Source organism: Perissodus microlepis, chromosome 11 (assembly GCF_051167445.1).
Source record: "Perissodus microlepis isolate ML-2025 ecotype Zambia chromosome 11, ASM5116744v1, whole genome shotgun sequence".
NCBI classification, from domain to species: domain Eukaryota; kingdom Metazoa; phylum Chordata; class Actinopteri; order Cichliformes; family Cichlidae; genus Perissodus; species Perissodus microlepis.
Window position 1 is genome coordinate 7,930,750 of NC_140471.1, and position 23,735 is coordinate 7,954,484.

Here is a 23,735-nt window from a genome sequence, read left to right on the forward strand (position 1 = left end):
ACAGCAGTTTAGGTAAGATAATGTATAGAAATACATGTTTACAGCTATAGATTTAAGATTTTGGAGCTAATCTTTGTTGAAACAGACAATACCACAGTAATATGCTAGAAATGAAACCATGTGTTATACTCGCCAAAAAGGGCATAAGTATTGACTAGAATTCACATTACAGCAACCAAGATCCATGAGCCTGAGCATATTCGCTGCATCTTGAATGAGACGTCTCCACAAGCAATCTGTTTTCCAATTCAGTGCCAAAGCTAAAAGCTAAAAAGGTTTCCTGGGACAGATCCCATCATAAACAAGTCTCTCACCCATCGCTGCCATCCGGCTTGTTGAGCTCCAGGCGATCCGGCTGGACAGCAAAGCTGATTCTGCATACACGTCCATCCTGAAAGAGTCGCAACAGTGACTTTTAATGTATTACATTAATCAAAAAGGGAAAACAAATACATTTACATTAATTTATTACATTAGGAAATGAAAACAAAACTGAGTAAAATACAGTCTTTTCTTTAAACTATTTTTCTAAGATCGTTAATTAGCATGTTAACTACACCATACCAACTCATTTATCACAGTGCAATCTATAATTCAACATCATCATAATGTGGCATCAGCTTGACATGAATAAACACACTCAACACTTCAGCTGAGCATCTTTCACCCACTTGCAATATACAAACTGAGGTCAACTAACTAATGACTCTTCACTGCAGTGTTCAAACTGAGCTGCACCAACTGCAGAATTATGATGAATATTAACAACATATTTAAAAAAAAACAAAACAAAACCTAGTCCATATCTACATCTATTGAAGCATATTATCTCATGTTGTACAGCAAAGTCAGAGGGCATCTGATAACTGTGACCTGGCAGCAGATCAGCAGCTGTTTGATTTGATGACTTATAGCATTACCTCAAGGAGAAATCCGGCATGGTTTGGACCGACAACACACTGTTTTAGGGTGGCCTGCTCCAGCAGACTAAGGTGTGGATGACTGCATTAAAGGAAAAAGAAAAAAGTGACCCAACACAGGACAGCAAGAAAATAATATTTGCAATAAGTGATCACACTGAATAAAACCACCTAAAAATACAACGCAGATACACACTCACCTGTTATAACTATACTTGTTGAGCTTCTCTGAGACTTCACGGAGTCTGAGAAAAAAACAAAACAAAAACAAACTACATTAACATATCACCCAGACCAATTTAAGACCTCAATACAGGTTCCTGTGTGAGAGTCAAAAAAGCATACTGAGAGAAATGCTGTAACGTGAGTTACTGTTTATATACAAGCCCTTTTAACTTGCATACAAATTACTGTAAAACATTTTTAAAAGCGCAAAGAATATAGGTGTATTTCAGAAGGCTTTAACATATATGCATCTTTTCAGTTTATCTGAATGATCATAATGATCTCAGGACAACTTGTTAATTCAATTCAATTCGGAAGTAGGAAAACAAAACCTCTTTTCTACCTTATAGCAAGACAAGAAAGAAGCCCAAGATAAAAGATGACAATGTTAAACACTTGATAATGTTTTGCTTTTAAAAACAATGACATACAATTGGTTGCTAATAACACACACAAAAAATAAATCTTCTTGATCAGCACTGACGAAACATCTGTGGGAACTTGTATGTGATGATGTTTGTGCAGCAAGCATTATGAGCCTGTTGGAGTGTGTAGAGTCAATGCAATGACTCAGTGTTACCTTTTAAATTTCTCACTATTTGAGAATAAAATGTATATTATACTTAAATTAATGAATGGTTACAAACTGGTAAAAACTCTCTCTTATAGTTCTGTTGATTTTTGTTTAACTGTAGCTAAAAGGCTCTTTGTTAGGCTCCAAAGTTTCCTCTAAGAAGGACGATCCATAGGAAGATATCAGTCAGAGGCACAAGCCAGAGTTGTAGTATGCATTTGAAATACCTTTCAGCAAGTTCCCAGACATGGTTTAAGTCTAGTCCCAGGCTAAAAGAAAATTCAATAACCTTCATTAAAAAATAAGTTTATGGTCTGGGACTAAGCTTAATCCACGCCTGGAAAACTGAGCCTCAGTCAGTTTTTAATGTACTATATAGCTCAAAGGTTATGAATCCGCAACCCACCATTACTGGCAATGTGGAAAAAATTATACTTCATTGATTTTCACTGCTTCATGCCTTTTATCAAATAGACACAAAGCAGTTTAAAGAAAATATAAAATAAATTATAACAGCTCTTTCAAGCTTTGCTGTGAGTTGCCCCCAAGTGTAAAGTAAACTATTTTTGGTCCCTTTTCCACTTGACAATCCTGACAAATGTGCTGTAAGATTGCCTATATTGACATTTAAGATGAGTCATGACCACCATCCAGCTGTCTGCAGGCAACTGAATCTTCTATCTGCAACTCTAGTAAGAACAATGTGAGGATGGTATGAAAATATCACATGCTTAGCCCTACATGGTGTCAACGAGAAACTGAAATGGTCCAAATAGAAAACAGATACTGATTTTTTTTTTCCCCCAGAACCACCTGACAATAAAAAATAAAATAAAAATCTTCCACTGACACAATGAAAAGCAGTTGTCTGTCTTGCCAGTCCAAAATAATCGTTTTAATTGGTAAAAAAAAAAAAGAAAAAAAAAAAAAAAGAAAACATTCAAGGATTGCTGTAAACTTTTAATACTCTGTTTTATAACTTTCTGAAATAGGCAGCCTAACTTTGTGCTTCTGCAGTCCACTAAAAATCAGCACAGAAAAAGAAAGAAAGAAATTAGACATCAACTTCCATACTTAATTTAGACTATCAGTCTCTTTTATGAAGAAGTGTCCCATGTCATGAAACCCATTTGCACCTCGCACACTCAAGGAAATGCAGTTATCCAATCATGCTTCAGCACACACGAGGTCTGGATTGCACAGTTTCCTGAACTTTTAAGTGCAAAAGATCACTGGTGATGTGATGAGTGACCTAACTCAAAATGCAAACTCCAAGATGTGAGAAAAACAAAAAGCATCACAATGTACATGTTACTGTCAAGGCCAAACATACAAAATCACATAAATCTCACTACTTAGACATACAAAAAAAAGAATTGTATACTAAAATAGATGCACAGCCTATGCAGAATGTCAGAAAATGCCAGTAAATATGCAATCTAATTCCACCCTTTAGAAAGCAATCAAATGCAAGGTAGAATATAAACAGGAAATATTTTTAAATTATATCCAATGCCTCTAAACCACTGGGACATAACAACAGAACAGGCAGAATTCTCATCAGACACAGAACATATTAAATTAAGCTCATGCCTCACTCCTAACACTGCAAAAAAGTAAGAGAAAATGACTCACAAAGCATCCAGGTCAGCCATTCACTACCCTTCCCATCAAACAAATGGTAGTACCCTAACACAGACAAGTCTATTCCCTTCAATGAGCCATTTAAAACTGTTTCACCGCAGCAGAAAAACCCCCCACATAAAATATCCATCTCACTACAGGGGAATGCCATTTCCCATTTCACTGTCCTAAATGAATGTGTGCAAGCAAACCTCAGGTCAAACAAAGAAATCTGACCAGATATTCATGCTAGGCAAGCTGGACTAAGCCTTTTTATGTCAGATAGAAGCACTTATCTGCTTTGACAACTGCAAGTTCATGGAGAAGAGAGAGAGAGAGAGAGAGTGAGCAAGGGGGGTGGGGGGGCATAGCACCACATGGTGACAGCAGCATGCAATGACATGCATGCCTGGGGATCGAAAAAGCCTGACCTCTTTTAAGGAAGGAATAGTCCATACAATCAAGATGTTTCAGCGGTGCCTTTGACCATCAAGAGCAAACTGCGCTTTCCTGTCAATCAGACCAAAGCTGATCCCCGCAGATTTGGACCGTACATCAACCAACAGAGGGTGTTTAAATCCTCCCGTGCCCATAACCAGTATTTAATCTCAAGGTCATTCTAAAAACACTTTGACTTCTTGACCTCTTTGTCTTTAAGTAGAGCAGCTCATTAATCAGTTAAGTCTCAATGGGTGTTATAAATAGTTTTATCATAAATCGCATGTTCTGCCAAAAAAAAGGGTCGTAAACAATCTCCTGGACACCCTCGCTAAACCCACCGATAAGCGACCGCTTCAGTCTAGAACTAAAAATCCATAAAGTCAGAGTGATGCATAACAGCACTTTGTTCCAAGCAACAATGTAATATGTGGCCAAATACACTGTGCAGTGCCACATTGTATTAAGGCAACAGTGAAAAGACTTAAAATGTCGCGTGTGAGCACTCAGGGCAATTTAGAATCCAGCACAGACCGTAAACTTTAAAAGCCTTGGTTTGCCACCTTATTAAAGTCAATAACAAGATTAATTTGAATGCGATGGTGCTAACAGTACTTCGCTGCATATTTTAGATATTTATCTCAGTGCGCAATGCTAAAAGCAGACAAGCGGTGACAAAATTTCAAATGATGTTAGTAATTAAATGCTTAATGAAGCGTCAAGAAAAAGAAGAGCCTTCCACAAACGCCCTGAAATGCAAATATTTGGCTTTCTTAAGAGCGTGGTAGCGAATTAACTAGGTTGCTAGCATTAGCAGCTAGCTATCGGTAAGCTGACGTTAGCCACTGCATAGATCACGGTAAATCAACAAGACGCTCGCAAAGCAAACAATGACACTTGTCAAAGAGCGTATATGGTAACTGTACACGAAAAAGATTTAAATTTTTTACTAAGCTGTGTTTTACAACCTTTAATACCCTCTCTTTACCCCATCCCCCAACCGCGCAACTTTGACTAAGAGCCAATCCATCCAGAGAACCAAGGAAACCGACAGCTAGCGTTAGCTATTCGACTGAAAGCCAGTTAACAGGTTAGCATGTTAGCAAATGACTCTGTTTAGGTAGCAGCAAGCTAACAAGGATCCCTCAAAATGCCGGGCCTCGTTTTACCCCCCGGGTGGGGGGGTCATTTAAATAATTTAAACCCGAACATATTCACATGACAATGTCAACATCGAGCACAAATACTACCTCGAATACTAAGCAATGCTGCCCGCACATAAATATTGATTTCAAGTCTTCTTTTTCCACGGGCCGCAACAAAATACCTGTCATTGAGCTGATCCTCGGTCCCGGGCAACGGGTGAACCACGAAGTGTATAGATGTCATTGGGCTAATCCAAAATCACACCGAGACGTGTGGAAATGGGTACTCTTTCGATTACTGTATATATGAGGATTCATAGGAATCTTTTAAGGGCGAAAAAGCTCGAGTTAGATCCCAGCCTCCTCACCCACATGCCGCCATCTTAACTCTAACCAGCTTCTTCTGTGTGTGTTGATTAGTGCACATGCACTCGCTCCGCTGGTTGGACCTCTAGCACAAACAGGAAATAAAAAAATTGGATGGGGCTGGCCTCGAGAAGAAAGACATCTGTAACAAAAAGCCAAGCGTTGCACTCCCACACTCCGAAGGCTTTGTTCTAATCCAGTTCACCTATTGCATCTTAGTATGTTTTGTCTGTTAGTCAGTCGAGGTGTTCATATGTTCACTAAAGCACTATGAAGGTCAAAGAAAGGGTTAAATTTTGCGAGGTTACCTCTTTAAAAGCTGGAACAATAGAATAGAAAAAGATGAGACAATTGGTTTTAAAATAGAGTATCAACGAAAAAGAAGCAGCACAAATTTGTGCCTTTTGTGCAGTTACAAGCGGTATAGTTTTTTTCTATTAAAAATTGCGTCATTATAATCTAGCTTTATTGTCTGCTTCCAAGTCAAAATGTTTAATCATAGATAAAATATTCTTTCTAAAGCCATTCAGTTAAAAAAGGTATGTACAATGCATAACACGGTAACTAATCAGTGGTAAGAAATGTATTAATGTCAGCCTAAAATGCTAACACGATGGACTGGACTGCTGTTGTTATAATAATGTTTCACAGCTAGCATTATTAGCTTTAGCGTTTAAGCTACCCAACTTGAATTCTTTGCTACCGTCCACTGTACTGTGGCTATTTTCTCCCTGTGAACACGTGTGGTTATGCAGGCCTCTGTGCGTGTCTGTAACTAGTAACTGCATTGAATTCTTTGCTTGTATGTTGTTTGCGATTTGCTTTTGCTCGCCTCTTTGTAAAACAATATTTATGAATAATAAAATATTAATGAAGAAATTAATGACAAGTATACTTTGCCCCTACTTGCAAAATTTCATCCTTGTGTTAAATCAAATGAAAGGATGATGAAAAAACAACAAAATAATAATAATACTAATAATAATAATATCAGATGTCATTCTGCTAGACAGATAAACTGTATTATATAGAGTGATAGCATGAGGTATGTAAGATTTCCCGTTTCTGTAATAGGTGTGTATCTGAATCAGATCCTTGAAGCCACTCTGCTTCCTGTCTAGTTAAGTGCTGCAGTCAAGGATTACCTAAGACTGATAATAGTTTGTTCAGTGATCTCCTCACCACCACAGTTTCAAAAGAGCCAGCCTCTCTAATCATTTTGTTCAGTCTGCATCTGATGCTACTCCTTCAGCCGACCACATCAAAGTACACTGCACTTGCCAGTACAGACTGATATCTCGAACAATTTGCTGTGGACACTGAAAGAAAACAGATCCTCATCATCCCCTTTTGTATATGGCCTCTTTATTGGTCTTCCAATTCAGTCTGTTGTTTATGTGGATCCCCAGATACTTACACCCTGGCACCACATCAACGTCTTGTCCCAGGATTGGGTTGTGTGGCTGTCCTCTTCCTTCTAAACTCGATCACCATCTCTCGGAAGCAGATGATTCCTCCCAGACCACTCCACAAAACCGTCCACTACTGCTCTGTACTCCCAATACATCCAACCACCTTACAGTTGTCAGAGTAATTTTGCAGACTGCTGATGTTTCTGAAAAATGTTTAAAATTGTGATTTGTCCAGTTAATTTAGCGTCAGCTGGTAAACCAAATATTATTTGTTGCAGATAAAGTAAGAGCAACATCAAAATCTGAAAATAAAATTATAATTTTTTATATAAGTAATTATTTATTACTCAAAAGTACTTGCAATATGGCCACATGGGGATTCTTGTTGGGTTATTTGGGGCCTCTTAAAAAGATTACGCATTTTGATTTATAATAGCAAAGTATAAATCTGTTATGACTAAAGTAAAATTATGACTAAATTAAAAATAAGAATAATTATTATATTGAGATGCAAAACTACATTTTAAGACCTTCATAAATTCTGCTCAGGGATAAAAACAAAATCAGATTATACTCTCAATCCATTTGGAAATAGGTATATTTAATCCTGTGTTTGGTTTTTCAGTTTTTTGCTATATAACACCTAAATATCCAAAACAACAATAACAACAACAACAAAAAAAAACAACAACTAACACTTACTATTAATCCATTATTTTGGCATATAATGAACATTATTTGTAATAAAAGATCAGATGTACTTTATTCATCCCTAATTCTGGGCAAGATCATAAAACAAGACAGCTCCTAAATTAAAAAAAAGAAAGAACTCAATTAAAAATAAAGATGAAGAGCTCATTAACTGACAAATGTAAGTAAATAAGTTAATATGTATTTATTTAAGTAGTATCTAAGTAAAATTAATAAGAATACCCATCTCACTACAGGGGAATGTATGTTATATAATAAAGTAAAAGTAAATATACATTAAAAATGTATTCATTAATAGCAATAATGTTGATTAAAATGCAACTGAAATATATAAAATCAAATGTTTATTTTTTTTAAAATATCTAATAATTAAGAAAAATACACTTGGTATAAACTGAATGTACACCAATCAAGTAAATGTCATTGTACTATTATCATTTGTACATTGCTCTTATGTAACAAAATTACTTGTAAGATTTACATTATATCAAATTAAAGTCAGCATTTTGGGCATATTTTATTTTTGAGTGTATAAAGCAGGAAATCCACTTTTCTTCTCCTCGTGCCACAATACTCGTATCTGTCCTTGTGGCAGCAGAGATGAAACAGATGTTAAAAAAAAAGTGAAACAAAAAATCATGACCCTCAGATCATTGCTGCTATTCTTACACTGGTTTATATTTCAAACTGAACCGCCTAAAACCTGAGCTCTATAAATGGAAGACCACTGGGAGTCTGTGCACAGCTGATCTCCCTCCCATAGAAAACTGTGTTAGTGCGGTATTCCCAGTCTATTTAAGCCCTGTTGAGTTAAGGAAATAATTTTCTGTTGTTTGAAAGAAAGAAAAAGTAGAAGACTCTAATTTAAGCACAAGGTTACCATTATGTAACATTGTCAAAAGGAAACTCTAGTTTAAGCAGAGCTTAATTCTTGACCCATGCATGTCCTGGATGTGAGAACAGCCTATGCAAAACAATGATTTCCTACTCATATTTTGGTTATACACATACAATCCCCCAAAAGCTGCAGTTTATCTCACCAGTAGGTGGCATGGTTTACCTTTGATAATAATGTGAGACAGTTGTAGTAATGACAGCTGTCCTTCCTGCGCTGCTCTTCTGATTATTTGCCAACACAAAAATGCTGCAGAGTTTTTTCAGGATATTTATGCATTCTGATAAGCTCATGGAGAGTCGCCCTTCAAAGCTGGAACTGAAAATAAGAGTTTGCACTTCTGCCCCAAGTCAGGTTCCTCTTTTATCTGCAAAGTACAGCACAAGTTTCCACTCAGCTCTAGCAAAGAGAAATGCAACCATCTGACTCAAAATGACCCACATGGATGTTGTCCTGCCCTGGCCTGCAGTCCACTTCATCTGCAGCTCGACCGAGCAAATGTTTCATAAAATGTCAGTTGTAACATAAAGAAAAAGACGCGAGTCACACAAGTCTTACACTAGCCTATATGTTAGACGAGCGTCTGTGAAGAATGACTGTTGATTTCGCAAACATTTAAACCATGTTATTAAAATAAGGGGAAATACTGCATATGTAAGTGAGCAAATTTTCACTAGATTATTCGATCATACGTTCTTCTTCAAGTTTGTATGCACCACATCAACCAACCAAATGAGAGAAGAGCCTAACTTTTATCTGTGTTTACTGAATTCAACACAGAGGTTATTTAAACCAAGGCCATTGCTCCAAAAAAACACCCTGTACCTTTTTTTTAAGGGTGTAGACAAACAAACCAGAGCTATTTTTAGGTAGGAGGGTACTGGGTTATTAAATGACCCCTGGAGTTCTTAAATATGGGTACAAAGAGTCAGGGCCAGAAAACTGCATTATCATCCGAGAAAGGTTAGCAGGTTTGAGGATTTAGAAAGTGTGCACATTTTAGGCTGCAAATTTAACTCAATGAATAAAGTTTTATTGCACACAGAGACACCAGCGACAAGATATCCTACTTGGTATAATCAGAGGTTTTCCAGTTGTTACACCTTAAAACTAGACTGTTTTCATCAGTGAACCCAGACAAGCTGCTGTCAGTCAGCCCACAATCACTTCAGCCCATGTTTTACTGACTGGGGTAACATGATCAATAGCTGAAGAGTATGAGTTTAAAATAACTTCTCTTAGTGCTGGCAGAAGCATATCTTTGCAGGACTAGGGAAGGACAGAATGTAGCTCTACCTCTTAACATGCACTCGCCCGCACAAACCAAAAAAAAAAAACTATATGAAATGAGAGAAAGAGCATTCAGCCAGTCCTGAAATGTAATCTATGAGGGAAATCCCACACCAGCTGAGATAAGATGGTGCTTTATTTGGGGCACAGTCTTCAAACTATTTTAAGCGGTTTTCACCTGATTTGACCGGCGACTATTAAAGTACTTTATAATGGTTCAGAATAACTGCCCATTAAAGATTTCAAGAAGGGTGCTGAGCGGTGAAGGACTTTGCACAAACTGTGTGCACAACCTACATCAAATCATAGATTTCTGCACAGCTCACAAGGCAATATATTGTATATGGCTGGTGAATAAAGAGATGTAGTGAGTAGTCTCTTTCTGGACATAGCAACACATCCATTTCTGAAACAGCTAAAGAGAACCCCAAGTCCTTGGTAATCTAGGCGAAGTGAAAATCACCGCTGCTATCAAGCTCCAGTTATCCATTTGTTACTTGCCATCTAGGGGTCAGGTCATAATATGAATGAAGCACTGGTCGTAACATATTGCCCAACTGTATACACATGTTGTGAGGCTCTACTCTAAAGAGCTATTCTATGATTGGTCAAATGCCACAGGATCCTCTTTTATGCCATAACCTCTCACTTAAGCTGAGCTGTTTTGCAAACCAAGGATGAGGTGGAATTAAACTGCATGCTCATGCAGCAGCTGCTTGTCAATCACAAAGTACACCCACCTTAGAGAGTACCACATTTATCATACATTTCTAATATAATGAAGACCCCTGTGTACAACAGGAGTCTTCATTATTTTTCCTCCTATCTTTCATCTTTAAATTGTTTGCAATAAACTCAACATGCAAACATGATTCATGTAGATTTATGAGCTGCGGATTGGCCAGTTGCAATGCACTATAAGTTGGATTACTGATCAGAAAATACTTAATTCATATTTTTTATTAGTTCTGAGACACTGAATGCAAGTTTCAGGGAGCTTGATAAAGTTACGAATGAAATCTTTATGCATTGCATGGTCACACTTTTATTCTGTTCCAGCAAATATGCTTTTGAGGAACATCCCAACAATGCCAGACACAGTCAAATGGGCTGTGTGTCTGTGTGTGTATTTCCCCATTGTGTGTCTACAACCAGTCTTTTGTCCCGGTTCTCTGTGCTGTGCAGGAAGGTCTAGACAGCTGACACTTACCTAATCCAGAGGGGTGGCTGAACCCATCTCCTGTTGGCTGACCTCTTTCCACAAAAGACAAGGGTCTGCTAATTTAAACACCAGTCACATTAATATATATCTATATTCGGGGAGATTTTGAGAAGAAATAAAAAACAAAAACTTACTCAAGAGATGTAGCCTATTCACATCATTCACTGGTAGTATTTAGTATCTTTAAATATGTGAAATGTATTGTTGTTGCTTTAAGCACCAAATTATCTGAACCTTCTTCCTGTCAGGTGAAATGATTAAAACATAGCTGCCTTGCAACAAAGTGGGGGATGAGATTTACACACAAAACATTGGCACTAACAAAATGTAGTCTGGTTGCAACTCTGAATGAGATTAATAGTAATGAATAATAGTAGAAATTATTTGGTGTTATTTCACTTTTGAAAAGTAAAGGAGGATTAGTTAATTGCAGTGAAGGGGGGGAGGGGGGTATTATACAAAAAGGGGGTGGGGGGGTCTGAAGCACTTGTCCACATAATTTCCACTAATGGATGAATTAAGAAGATATAATATTAGGAAATATTTCCACCACAGGTCCCCCCTTTATCCATGGCCCTGCCTCTCTACTTTAATTAAACAGTAGCTTCATTTAGATAGATTTATCTGAAGATTGTTAAATAGTTACAAGTGCTATATTAATTACCTACCTGTTGCTATCTCATAATGAGCATCTTTTCTCACTGTCTTCACTCCAAGTGTCATAGTGATGATTAGTCAAGACAGATGGTGAGCGTCTGCTCGTCAGGGCAAAGTTACTCATTAAAAACGCCAGTTATTTGCAAGGTGTGTGTGTGGGGTGGGGGGTTTTCTCACACTCCCTTGCTGTTGTGTACCACGCAGTCTCCACGGTGCCTTCAGCCCCTGATCACGCACGGTGCCCCCGCACCATTGGTCTACCCTAAAACACACCTTTGCGTCCCATTGGGCGCGGCTTCGGGCCACGCCCATCTGTTCCCCCACCGCATTTGAAACGATGAATGGAAACGAGGCTGTGGAGGAAATTAGGAAACATACTTGCCTGGTCTTAAGTTGTTCGCACGAGACTTGTGGACGCGCATCTAGGGATTAAACCTGTTTCCTGAACACTCGACGCACTCATACATATATGTAAGTAAATGTTAGCTTCGTCATATTTACGGTTTAGCATAGTGTTTTCTTTTCTTCTTACGTGTTTAATGTTCGTGTAGAAACACGTTGATAAAGTGGTTGTCAGCAGCTAATCAGTCAGACAGTCTGGTGGGCTTCATCAATAGTTATTGAGGAGTATGATTATGGGTGCAGCTTGTGTGTGGTGATCCGGGCCTGGGCAGGGAGGAGTTCTTACAGTAGGTGTTGTGTGTCTGTTTTGTAACCACCACACATGCTGCTTTTGTCCCCCAGCAAAGTAGGTGAAAGGGCAACCGCGCTGATGAGCAGCAGCTGATCATGCTTATCTCTCATGCTGTTTGGCAAAATCTTTAAGGCCCTGAGATAATGGTCATAGTGTAAATTTGATCGTAGGTGATGTATTCATTTATTTTTAGTGAAGGCTATCATTGTTGGATTACGTTGCGTGAAATGTTATGAATTTAAATGACAGTTAATTTGGTCTTTGCCAGAGTTGCACTATGAAGTCTGAGGAGCATCACTGTAACATCTCAGACGTCCAGGGTGAATCCCAGCCAACTGACATGGGTGCAGGTGATATGGAAGCTGTGCGGGCTCTGATGTCCATGACTAAGCACTGGAAGTCACGAAACTTCAGGGTGAGGCACTACAGACCTCTGTCTCCCTCCTCAGACTCCTCAGAGGACGACCAGGTCACCACCAGTTCTGCTGTGCTGCAGGACTCTCTGTTTGTAAGGGATCCTTGTTTAGGATGAAATGGTTTCTATGTAACTGCGTGATTCTAGTAAATGTAGATGTATTGGGACAGAAGAGAAACTTTATTACTGACTTTGATAATGTGACTTTTCTTCTCAGTGCATGACACCACCATGCAGCCCGCCCCACTTTGTGACGGCCTGTCCAGGTCCAGCTCTGAAGCCTCACCGACCTACAGAAGCGACGTCTCTGCACAAACACGCTGCTCAGCAGAGCTTCCAGTGCACCAGTGTGATCCGTCACACTGCAGATGGCCTCCACTGCTCCTCCAACCTTAATCGTTCCTCAAAGGAGGAAGAGGTCGTTCAGGTTCACATGCTGGACTCTAAAACTGATGTGAACTGTAAAGATGAGCCGAATAGCAGAGACTCTGAGGAGACTGTTACAACACAAGCTTACACTGAGACGTCCACAAATGTTGTTCAGTCCAGAGAGAACCCAGGAAGCCTTTTAGGCTTAGATGAAAATAAAAATACGCCTCAGTCTGTCCCAGCTGGAGATGCTCTGGTCTCGCCTGTGCCTGTCTACTGCCACATTGTTCCTGTCTCTTCTTTGGCCACCGTTGTGCAGAACGCTGTCACAAACTCGCACAGTCAGCAGCAACACCTACTGCCAGCAATCACCATGGTGCACACGCCACTGCAGCTGCAGCACAAACAAGAAGGACAAACGGCTTCTTCTGCTCAGGTCTTCCTTGTAGGGGGTCAGGTGGCAAAGGGTCCCGTCATGCTCCTTGTCCCTCAGCCGCCTGTTCCTCCTGTCTACATTCAACCAGCACCGGTGACCAATGGTGGACCAAAGTTCGCTGCCATTGCCCCGGCGCCTCATCGCACCTTATCGGAGCAAAGATGTGTCCCACAGCAGCCAGAGGTGGCCCGCGCACGCAATCACGTTTGTCCCCGTGAGAACTGCAACAAGACTTACTTCAAGAGCTCTCATCTCAAGGCCCACATGAGGACGCACACAGGTAAGAGATAAATGAATTAAATGTTAATATAACGCATATGTATTTGAATGCTATGGCAGTTTTTAAGCAAATGGCACAAGTGTGATCTTCTAGTCATGATAGCAAATGTTTTACCCGTTGGGGTATGTTTAGAAAAGTCCTTATTCCTGCCTCCACTATCCAACAGGTGAGAAACCTTATAAATGCAAGTGGGAGGGTTGCGAGAGGCGTTTCGCTCGCTCCGATGAGCTGTCCCGGCATCGCCGAACCCACACGGGAGAAAAAAAGTTTGCCTGCCCAATGTGCCTCAGCCGCTTCATGCGTAGCGACCACCTTGCCAAGCACGCCCGAAGACACCTGGCAGCGATGAGGGGACGCTGCTGAACTCCCTGCATGCAGTATCGTCTTCAGCAACAATAACAAACAAACCCCACTGTGAAACCAAATGACATGCGCTACGCTGTTGAGACTGACTCACACAAGACTGTAGATGTTTTTTACGTCACCTTATGAAAGGACTATTGTGCAACACTGTTAAACTTTGCTATACTGCTGTTCTGTAATCATTCTAATTGAATATAAACGAGGTAATGAAAGTGTTTACATTTAACTACTGCATAAGCTGAGTAGTTACGTATTTAAATGTTACTAAGTTTACTTTTTTGTCAGTGATATTTGACCAAAAAATGTTAAATGTTGTTCTTTTGTGCCATGACAATCAGTTTAAAATATTTTTGCACTTTTTCTTGCAGAAAACACAAATTCCGTAATAAACCTAAACATATTTGTCTAGATTTTTTTTTTTTTTTTTTTAAGAGTTGTAATTTAAAATCTTTTCTGTGGTTCCCACATGCTTCTGATACCTGAAAATGTATCCCCCTTCAGCTCATCACATGATAACTGTATAAAATTATCAGGCTGTGAAACTAACAGAGGGGTACCAATTCTATCTATGCATACAGCCGGAGGAAGTTACAATTTACAACATTTGTGCATTTCTGATAAGACACACACACTGGGATTTACAGTCCAGTCAGTGGGGTGTTTATTACTCTTCATTTAGACAAGCACAGCTACACGTTAAAAGCAGGCAAATGCCTGATAATTTATCATGCCTTAAGACAAATTTATGACAGTTTCACAGATATGATACACACAATGCAAGTATACTTGGTGTCAGGAAATACTGCTATATTCTATCAACACAGATGTTGGAAGAATATTTCAAACTATATGAGTAGAAATAGAACTTGCAGTAGTCTTTTAAATCATTTTTTGTAAAGAAACAATGTCACTTTCAGTGTAAGCCGATTCATTATCCACCAGCACTTCCTGTGTTCCATCTGCAGCACATGCTGTCTAATAAAACCTGCTTGGCTGTCGGGTAGCAGAGCACTCACCTGCCAGTCTTGGAAGCAAGACGCTCAGCACTTTGGAAAAGCACGCAAACACCACCTTATTTAAGGACACTGACCTTTTAGCTTTCAAATAATTTTCAGAAACTGACGCCACGGTGACGCCAAACATTTTGTATGTACAGCAAAGATATGCTGCAAGCTCTCAATTTAATATGAAGATGCCACTTTTTAAATGTAATAATGGATTCTAGCCTTTGTGCACACACAAAAAAAAACTACACAACAAATTAAAATCCGAAATACAAATCTTTTGGCAAAACTTTCTATATAATCTCAGAAGTGTTTCTTTTTATAAATACACTGCTTCAATCAGGGGTACACATAATATACAAGACTGACAACAGCAAAGGAGATATGAATAATAATATCTGTCAAATATAATCATTTAAAAGTATTACATGTCTACTGTAGGGGTGTAAACTGTAGTTCAAGAGGAGTCCCCAAACTGTCTTTTCTGGACTCATCCATTTTGTTGCATACTAATTAACACCTACTTAGGGTTTCCAGGGCTGACCACATAGAAGTGCTGTGCACTGGGGTCTGTGAGATGAATATGGTCTGGTCCAGGCAATTTCAAGCACTACTGGGAGAGTTGACCCCAGGGGAATGTGAACCAAAGGAAGCTAGCAGCAGAAACAAGTGAGAAAAGTGAAAAGACTTCTGGTCCCAGTCAGATGTTTCCTAAGCTGGGACCGACAGTGCAGCCTCTGTTTGGCAGGAATTGAGGAAGTACGGGACCAGGGAGAAGTTCTTAAGCGTAGCCTCGTTGGTAACACCAGTGTCCTGCATCTCAAACCTGGTGAATGAAAATAAACAGGAATCAAGGACCATAACCTCCACATTCTTGCACAGGAAAGATTTTCTCCATCACTGCCAAACTTACCAGTCTCTAGAGGAGATGACGTAGTACACAGGGGGTGGTGGTGAGTCAGTGGAGGAGCACAGTGGTTGACCCAGACTGTAGGAGCCAGCATGTGTGAACATGAGCCAATCTCCAACGTTGAGCTCAGGTAAAAGACAGTGCTCCAGTACCTGGTCCAGATCATCTCCAGAGGGACCCCACAAGCTGCTGCTGAACACCGGTACATCCAGGGAAGTGTTCTGCTAATAAGGCAATAAAGGTGATTATTTTAGTCGTTTTACAGTGTGTATATGTGTGGGCAGTAGCTGATTAAGGTGTTGTTCCTAATTTAATAATAAAGTGCGTATACACATTGAGAAGTATAGAGAAAGTATTGTGTGTTGTGGTTACACATTCAACTGGCCCTTTGTTAGGTAAAGGTCCTTTGTTGGCTGGCTGGATGGATGCATCCGTCTCGCTATCCATCCATCCAACAGAGGACCTTTGTGGTGGAACAGATTTGCATTATGAATTTGCAGCCAACAGATCTACAGAAACTGCTTGCTGCGATCTTGTCAGTGTGGCCCAAAAAGTCTTGCAGATGTTTCAAGCACCTTGTTAAATCTATGCAACAGTTTTGTAGATAAAAGTAGTCCAACCTGGTACTGCCAAAGTGTACCTATTAAAGTGTCCAGTAAGTGTATACTGACCCACTGAGAATCTTTGAGACTCACCTTGTGAACAGATGGGGCAGATATCAGTCTTTCAGAGAGTTTGCTGGCAAACGATCCATACACTCCTTCGTTCATAGTGTACTGGAACGCTGGCTCTTCATTGGGAGACAGATCTGTTCAGAAGAGGGCAGAAAAGTTTCTGAATTTCATTTTACTGTTTGATTCATAGCTGCACTGCTAATTCCCAGTATAATAATACATTTCATGCTGTACAACACTGGTTTCTGCATGAAAATGCATTGTGTACTGCTCGAGTTACTGCTGGAATGCAGTTTTTACAGAGTATGTCCTTAACATCAACATCATTACCGTTCCTAAGTGAGTATCTTGCCACTAACCATGATCCTGGTCCTGGGGATCACGTGCCACCACCTCCTTGGAGATGACATTGACAGCCAGTGTGAAAGCAGAAGACACGAAGAAGTTACCAGGCTCAGCAATGATGGAAACTCCTGAAGATGGAGGGAAGTATAGGTCCACCATAGACATGACTGCACTATTAATCTGCAAAAGAGATGACAGAAGCCGTTACAATTAACATTAAGATATCACCCCCCGCCTCTGAAAAGTAGTTTAAATCCAGCTTCACAGTGAACAGCTACAGCATGAATCTATATTAGAATATTCTCAACATTTAAGACAGACACTTTTATCTTACTGTTCAGCTCGTGCTTACTACAGCTACAATGTACAAAGCTTGTCTTTAACAGTATCAGATAGAAATGCACTGACCAGTTCCAGTTGGGCCTCAGAGCCGCTGAATCCGCCTCCAATGTCCAAGACTTTCATGCTGAAGCCAATTTCCTCCTGAAGCAGACAGAAAATTGTTAATAACTTGGGTCTATACAAAGTACCTTGTGTTTATGGAGCATCCAAAACATAAAATTGTATTCAACAGAAATGCAAATAACAGTCATAGAGCTGACTGCAAATAAAATGCATCATTTTACACCACATACCCCCATATCAAAGACACAACGGGCATCGGAGATGGCATGAACATACACCTGGTCATCGTCACAGGAGCTGGAAATGTGAGACCTGAGGAGTAGAAGAGGTAGTCGGTGATCAAACTGGCAACTTAACGTTTAAATTTCATTTGCAGACAAACTGACTAAATAATTTGTTCAGGAGAACTGTGCCATCCTTGCAGTGGTCTAAGTACAAAACCTGGATTTGCATTTCTCTTCATTTCCTTCCTGTAGTCCTTACCTGACCCCAGCTACCTGCACGCCCAGCTCCTTAGCACTCTCCAGCAGATGTCTGCAGTCCTTGAGTGAGCAGCCAAATGTCATGCTCATGTCATCGTCCGGGTTTGACGCTTCCGTTGACACCTGTAGCAGCAGCCTAAATTATCACAGAGGAAATAGATAACTTGGTTACTGTTTTGGGGAAACAATCGATCCAGATTAATCTATGATATAAAACCAGAGCAGTAAACTACACAGAACGAAACAGTTTTGCAGGTTGATTTCTTATCAGAATGACGGTAGATAGTGTAACCACCAGATAATTACTATGGACTGATAACATGGTCAGTTGGTTAACATATTTACTGGCACTTGGACTGATGCTTATCAAAAACTTACTTGGCATTGGGGTGGCAGCGAGAAATCTTACGGAGCTCTGCTTCACTATCACACACCAGGAGGTCAATGCCATTTTTAGCAGCATATTTAATCTGGGAAACTTGTTTGCAAACACCACTGTAGATGATATCTTCAGAGGGAATACCATGGCTCTGCACCAATTCCAGTTCAGACTGAATTACAAAGATACACAGACAAAGCAATATTCCATTAAAGGGAACCTATTATGCTTTTTTGTCATCTTTTGCTTATATTACACTTAGTTTGAAAATTTTAGTGCATGTACAAAGAACTGTGAGCTAGAAGGTCAGTCTCTAAGCAGTTTTTTTCTACTCTTCATAGGATATCCTTTAAATGATCATCTCAGGATCATTGCTCTGGCTGTAAGCATAGAAATCTAATCCACCTGCTGTCCCAACTAGGGCTGCCACGATTAGTCGACTAGTCACGATTACGTCGACTATCAAAATCGTCGACGACTAATTTAATAGTCGACGCATCGTTTGAAGCTTTGTAAGATCACAAAAGACGCAGGAATAAGTAGTAGGATTTAAGAGTGTAATAACGGACTGAAACAGAAGATGGCAGCACTGCATGTACAAGGATGCCAGCTGCCGTTAAACCCCGAAGAAGAAGCTGTGTCCCAGAATTCATAGCGCAGCCCAGCTCAGTTTCCAACAATGGCGGCAGCTAGTTAGTTTTAATATTACTCTTATTATTCTTTCTGGGTCACAAAATAAACGTTTAACATATTTTCAGGTGAGAATGTATCTGTGTAAACCTCAAATATCTGCTCAGTTTATCAAGACACCACATATTTTCAAAAGCGCTCCTACGTTTTCAGAGACGTCTGTTACCCACTAGCTCGATAGCTAGCCGGGGCAAGGCTCACTAGAGCCGTGAGAACACCGGACTCCCGGCTTCAAACCGACCTCCGTCTTTCGCTACTCAGGTTAAACATATATAAGTCACTTAGATAACTTAAAAATGTTATTGTTTGGCTTTTTTTAGTATTTTATTTGTTCCTGAGTAAATCGGTTTGGCTGAGATCAAAGTTATAGTTTTTACACAGCTGAATACACGTCGGGCAGACAGCTGATTATCAGAAGTGTGAGATGCTCCAGAATTTACTCCGGTGTCCCGTCATATGTTAGATATCAAGGAGCAGACGGCTGAGTTTATTAAACTTCACCTAAACAATCTGCAAATTTCATTAAAATTTAATAAACTATCATCTTGTCTTTATTTTTAGTTAGCACCTTAAACACTTAAAGCTGTAAGCTAATGATAGTTATATAAGAGCAGATGCTGCTGGTGCAATAAGCTGTAGTTTTACGTCCAATGGATGATGATCTGATTAGTCGACTAATCGCAAAATTAATCGGTGACTAGTCGACTATCAAAATAATCGTTTGTGGCAGCCCTAGTCCCAACCTTCCATTTGTAAGGGGTAGGGAGCCAATCCTTTGTCAATCCATTGCCAGATGGCAGCTTAACAGAGGGGCCGCACCAAAGCCAAATATAAGATAAATAAGGATTATTTTCAACTTTGAATCAGCCAAAGCTGCTCTAGAAGAAAGAAAATAGAATTTGAAATAAGTGTAATAGATCTCCTGTATCTATCTTGCAATGCCCATCAGGCAGATGCATTAGAGACAAATATTTATTAAATAATGTTTACAAGGTGGGCATTGACATGTGGTGACCACTTGGTGGTGCTTTTAAAAATATTTAAAGATCTTGGAAAGACACACAGTAAATAGCCTTGGGGTGAATTCGTACCAGGGCCTCAGCCTTACGAAACACAGGTCAGCTTGATGATCAACACTAGTGCTAAATGCGCTTTTATATTTAGCAGGAAAAAGCCCTAATGACAAAAACACACACTGTCAAAGAGTACCTTGTTGGTGCATATGAACCCAGTGCCAAGGGCAGCAAGGACTTCAATCACAGCTGGGCTGCTATTGCACCTGACAGCATAGTATGGTCTGATCTGGGACATGTGGGTCCGCCAGCGAACATGCTGCCTCATTATGACTCCCAGATCTGCTACAAAGAATGCATTTTTCTCAGACTGGAGAAGAGGGAAACAAACAGGCGTGGAAGAGTCAGAAAACACATTAAGATTGTATATCCATTAATCTACAATACAAGCATAAACAAAAGTGTGCCTGTATGTCAATTAACAACCTTTAGTTAACAATGCATTATAATACAATTGTTGGTTTTGAGACAATATTAAAACATTAAGAAATAGTACATGTTATTAAAGATGAAGCCCATACCAGTGTTTGCTCATAAATGTGATTGTCAATAACATCACAGAGGGCCATGCCTCCTTCCAGCAGGCCAACAGAATACTGCGGTTCATCAGCGATTCCTTTCATCCTCTCAACCGTTTTCTTCAAATCCAACAGGCATAAAGAATGTGGCTAGTGCGAAGTGGTCTTGCTCGCTCCCTCTCGAGCCCCTGGGGTCCTAGACTTATGCAACAAACTGTACAAGGAAAAGAGAAAAGCCATCATAAAGCACCAAGTTCAGCACCAAAAATCACTTTTGGATAATGCATATTCCATGATGTTCTCTGCTGCTGAAACCTAAACGCCTCTTTTGAAATCCTGAACTGAAGTCATTTTCAACTCAACGGGCATCCAATCAGAGCAGAGAACAGGTTCTGCGTTATGGGATAGCTTTGTGGAAGAGGCCTATTCTTCCTAAAAGCCGCTGTGAAAACACATAGTCTGGGGCACAGGGTTCATTTACTTTATCATCAATTACCCCTTACAATCGCCATTAATCCCTGAGCCGGTGACCCGAAAATGTTCCGTTTGATGGCATTAACAAAGGTACAATACTGGCGGCATCTGTGCCACAACTTTACTTTCAGTACTGTTGCACAGTACTTCAGCCAGTCATGGTAGTTTGGACCAGACCAGATGTAGAAAGGTTACATGGGGAGACTAGCAATATGCCAACAATGACTGCTGTGGTGTACAATAAAAAATAAATACATTTAAAAAATTTAAATAAAATCACTGCTCAAACACTGGTTAAAAACACAATGGAACAAGGCTGAACACTAATATCTCTTTGAAAATAAACCAGGACCTTATGTAACTTAGAAAATGCTTAACTGGGTCACTTGTTCTATCTTCACAAAACATACAATATACAATGCAACCCAGCTATAATCTCAAGGAAAATACATGCATATTAGTTGGGTTATAGCTCAGATTATTTCTCTCTGTTCCTGAAAACAAATCTAACAGCAAAGCCAGTGCAGATAAAAGCAGTCCTGAACAGTGTCCTGTTATTTTAATACAAGTGCTGAATATAGATCTGAAACAGTAGATCTAAAATAACTGCGTGATCTGGGACATGCTGAATGTTTACTCCTTTTGTCAGGACATGACAGTTACCGTAGAACTGCAATAATTCTTCACCATGCAAACACAAATACTGTACCACACATTCAACGTTTTTGCTATGAGATTTTTCTCAGCCCTCCAATTAAAGTGGATACATAAATTCCCCAGCTAGTTTACTCACATGGATGAGTCCTGGGATGAACTCCTCCACTATCAGCTAGGATCCCAAGGTGGCTCGGCGTTGAAGTCAAATGGCTCTCGGTATAGAGCTGCCCCTAGATCCTCTGGGTAGTTGTTGTACACCTGCAAAGGGGCAGATGAGGACGTGAGGCACAGCAGATTCAGTCAATGATCAGTCAATTGTTTCCCCTGCTAACACATGTTCCAGTGGTACTCCAAAGTACAATCAAATCTGTAAATCTGTAGAGGAAACTGGGGTTTTTCCTGGCTCCAAATGGATCTTTGGGTTATGACTACACATATAAGCACGATAATCCAGAATAGAAAGGCAATCCCTGATTTCCATATTTTTCGCTATTTGACAAAGATGAATTGTAAGCTCGAGCTAACGAATACCCGCATAAAGCACTGATACAGAAAACAGTATTTACGTGCTGTACTTAATATGTGTTTTTTAAGGTGGTTTTTAATGTGTGAATTGTTAGTCTGAATTACTCTGAACCAACCACCGGAACTGATGCAATGATGGCCAGATTAGCAGGTTAGAATAAATTGATTAGCAATGGCTACAACAACACTCTTGCCCCGTGTTATTTATCGTGTTACCCCTTATAACCACGTTTAACTACAACTTAACATTCATTACCAATTACTTCAGAGTCAAATTCCTTGTTACTGTAACAGCTTGCTTTCAATTCATGGAGCACATTAGCATTAGTGTCCGCGGTAGTTACACAGTAATATACGATGTATTCCTTACACAGTAATATACGATGTATTCCTAGTACCAACATGTTTTATAAAAACAAAGTTTTTTTTTTTAAGAATGCTACTGACAACAGCGTTATAGCTAGTGTGTTTTATTTAGTATTTAGCTAGACAATGCCACGTTACTCAGTGCATTTAGCTAATAACATGCTAACACTCATAGGAAGCTAACAGCGCGGTTAGCTAACGTTACTTACGTCCGCTGAAAACCCAAAAGAGGGGACAGAACGCTTTTTCTTTTTAGGCGGAATTTTTAAAGAGTGGTGGGGAGACTAGAAGAGAAAACGATATTTGCCATGGAGTAGTTCAAGTTATTGTCGTTCGACGTTTTCTCGATGGCACCTATAGCGGACCATTTGTTACAACCGAGCAGGCGACAGCAGCGGAGGGCGAACGGCAAGACCAATCCACAGACAGAAGCGTCATATTAATGCTGACACATCCGGTTTAAAATGTCAAAATAAAACCCACATTAACCGACATATTCGTTTTGAGTAACGGAAAAACCGTCAGAGTGAAATTAAGCAAGAATTACAGCTTTTATTAACATTTTCCGGTTTGGCTCAACTGAAGTATGGTGAACTTGACAAACACTTGCTCGGAGCTGTCAAACCCTCACTCAACGCGATATTAGAGCTCGCGTAGGAAGATGTGGAGCATTTATTAACATAATTTAAAAAATCATTACTGACCTGCAATAGCCACAATAATAACAGTTAAAAAAAAGATTATTTTTTTCTATGCTGCAATATTTTGTGCACACAATTTGAAGACATTCTAACCAACTGGAAAAACAAAAACAACACAATAAATCCCACAACTTTGTTGATCTTAGACTATATTTATAACAGAATAGCTATAAAACCTATGCTCCGTGGTAAATAGGTAATTTCCCAAAAATTACCTGTGTTATGTCTTCACTGGATCCCCCATGGTTCAGTGATAAGGACAAAATATTGTCCAACAAAGGTGGCACAGTCCTCCTTATTTTCTCTAGTCTCAGTCAGCACTCGCAGACATAAGCCCTAGACGCAATGGCTAGATGGAAACATGCATTTTGTCCTAAAGTTCAAGCTCAGACTATACTTTCCCTTCCTTTTGCCTTTGTTGTTGTGAAGTTGTGAAGTTGTGCCTGACTCTGAAAACGCTTGGTATGAGGCAGTTTTTACCCCCTCCAGGAGATAAA

The 23,735-nt window shown here is 39.7% G+C and overlaps 3 protein-coding genes across 13 annotated transcripts in view; 1 reads left to right on the plus strand and 2 right to left on the minus strand.

Annotated features, from left to right (window-relative positions):
* Positions 1-5,527, minus strand: part of ubr5 (ubiquitin protein ligase E3 component n-recognin 5) — a 30,912-nt gene extending 25,385 nt beyond the window's left edge. For 5 of the 9 annotated variants that reach the window (XM_084942979.1, XM_084942978.1, XM_084942974.1 and 2 more), the window contains exons 1-4: positions 5,108-5,526; positions 1,121-1,165; positions 921-1,002; positions 315-391 (exon numbers count right to left, since the gene is read on the minus strand). In XM_084942979.1, coding sequence (XP_084799105.1) covers positions 315-391; positions 921-1,002; positions 1,121-1,165; positions 5,108-5,169 — 266 coding nt within the window. In that variant the 5' untranslated portion in view covers positions 5,170-5,526. Of the gene's footprint in view, positions 1-314; positions 392-920; positions 1,003-1,120; positions 1,166-5,107 lie in introns of all 9 variants that reach the window. The other 4 variants (XM_084942981.1, XM_084942975.1, XM_084942973.1 and 1 more) reach the window with 1 other exon arrangement.
* A 6,233-nt stretch (positions 5,528-11,760) lies between these two features.
* LOC146377169 (Krueppel-like factor 10) lies at positions 11,761-14,439 on the plus strand. The gene is made up of 4 exons (XM_084943918.1): positions 11,761-11,949; positions 12,441-12,680; positions 12,805-13,672; positions 13,839-14,439. The coding sequence occupies exons 2-4, from the start codon at positions 12,450-12,452 to the stop codon at positions 14,033-14,035; spliced, it is 1,296 nt and encodes a 431-aa protein (XP_084800044.1). The 5' UTR covers positions 11,761-11,949; positions 12,441-12,449; the 3' UTR covers positions 14,036-14,439.
* Positions 14,440-14,672: 233 nt separating this feature from the next.
* On the minus strand, positions 14,673-23,671 carry LOC146377170 (antizyme inhibitor 1-like). 3 transcript variants are annotated; one of them, XM_084943916.1, is made up of 12 exons: positions 23,454-23,671; positions 21,783-21,904; positions 20,519-20,729; positions 20,134-20,307; positions 18,234-18,406; positions 17,857-17,991; positions 17,604-17,685; positions 17,377-17,451; positions 16,983-17,148; positions 16,645-16,757; positions 15,953-16,173; positions 14,673-15,865 (listed from the first exon to the last, which is right to left on the minus strand). In XM_084943916.1, exons 3-12 carry the CDS (start codon positions 20,618-20,620, stop codon positions 15,751-15,753), a joined length of 1,356 nt encoding a protein of 451 aa, XP_084800042.1. In that variant the 5' UTR covers positions 20,621-20,729; positions 21,783-21,904; positions 23,454-23,671; the 3' UTR covers positions 14,673-15,750. The 3 variants fall into 3 exon arrangements, with proteins under 3 accessions (XP_084800042.1, XP_084800043.1, XP_084800041.1); XM_084943917.1 differs by lacking the exon at positions 23,454-23,671 and adding an exon at positions 22,747-22,966 and having other exon boundaries at positions 15,953-16,170; XM_084943915.1 differs by lacking the exon at positions 23,454-23,671 and adding an exon at positions 22,747-22,966.
* Positions 23,672-23,735: the final 64 nt, after the last annotated feature.

What these genes read in the sequence shown, in the direction of transcription:
- LOC146377170 (XM_084943916.1), bottom strand. Translation starts at nt 20,620, where the DNA reads ATGAAAGGAATCGCTGATGAACCGCAGTATTCTGTTGGCCTGCTGGAA. An exon ending in CGCTGCCACCCCAATGCCAA is followed by an intron (nt 17,992 to 18,233) that starts GTAAGTTTTTGA and finishes GTGATAATTTAG; the next exon opens with GCTGCTGCTACAGGTGTCAA. An exon ending in CTGAGGCCCAACTGGAACTG is followed by an intron (nt 17,149 to 17,376) that starts GTCAGTGCATTT and finishes TCTCTTTTGCAG; the next exon opens with ATTAATAGTGCAGTCATGTC.
- LOC146377169 (XM_084943918.1), top strand. Translation starts at nt 12,450, where the DNA reads ATGAAGTCTGAGGAGCATCACTGTAACATCTCAGACGTCCAGGGTGAA. An exon ending in TGCTGCAGGACTCTCTGTTT is followed by an intron (nt 12,681 to 12,804) that starts GTAAGGGATCCT and finishes TTTTCTTCTCAG; the next exon opens with TGCATGACACCACCATGCAG. An exon ending in CCACATGAGGACGCACACAG is followed by an intron (nt 13,673 to 13,838) that starts GTAAGAGATAAA and finishes ACTATCCAACAG; the next exon opens with GTGAGAAACCTTATAAATGC.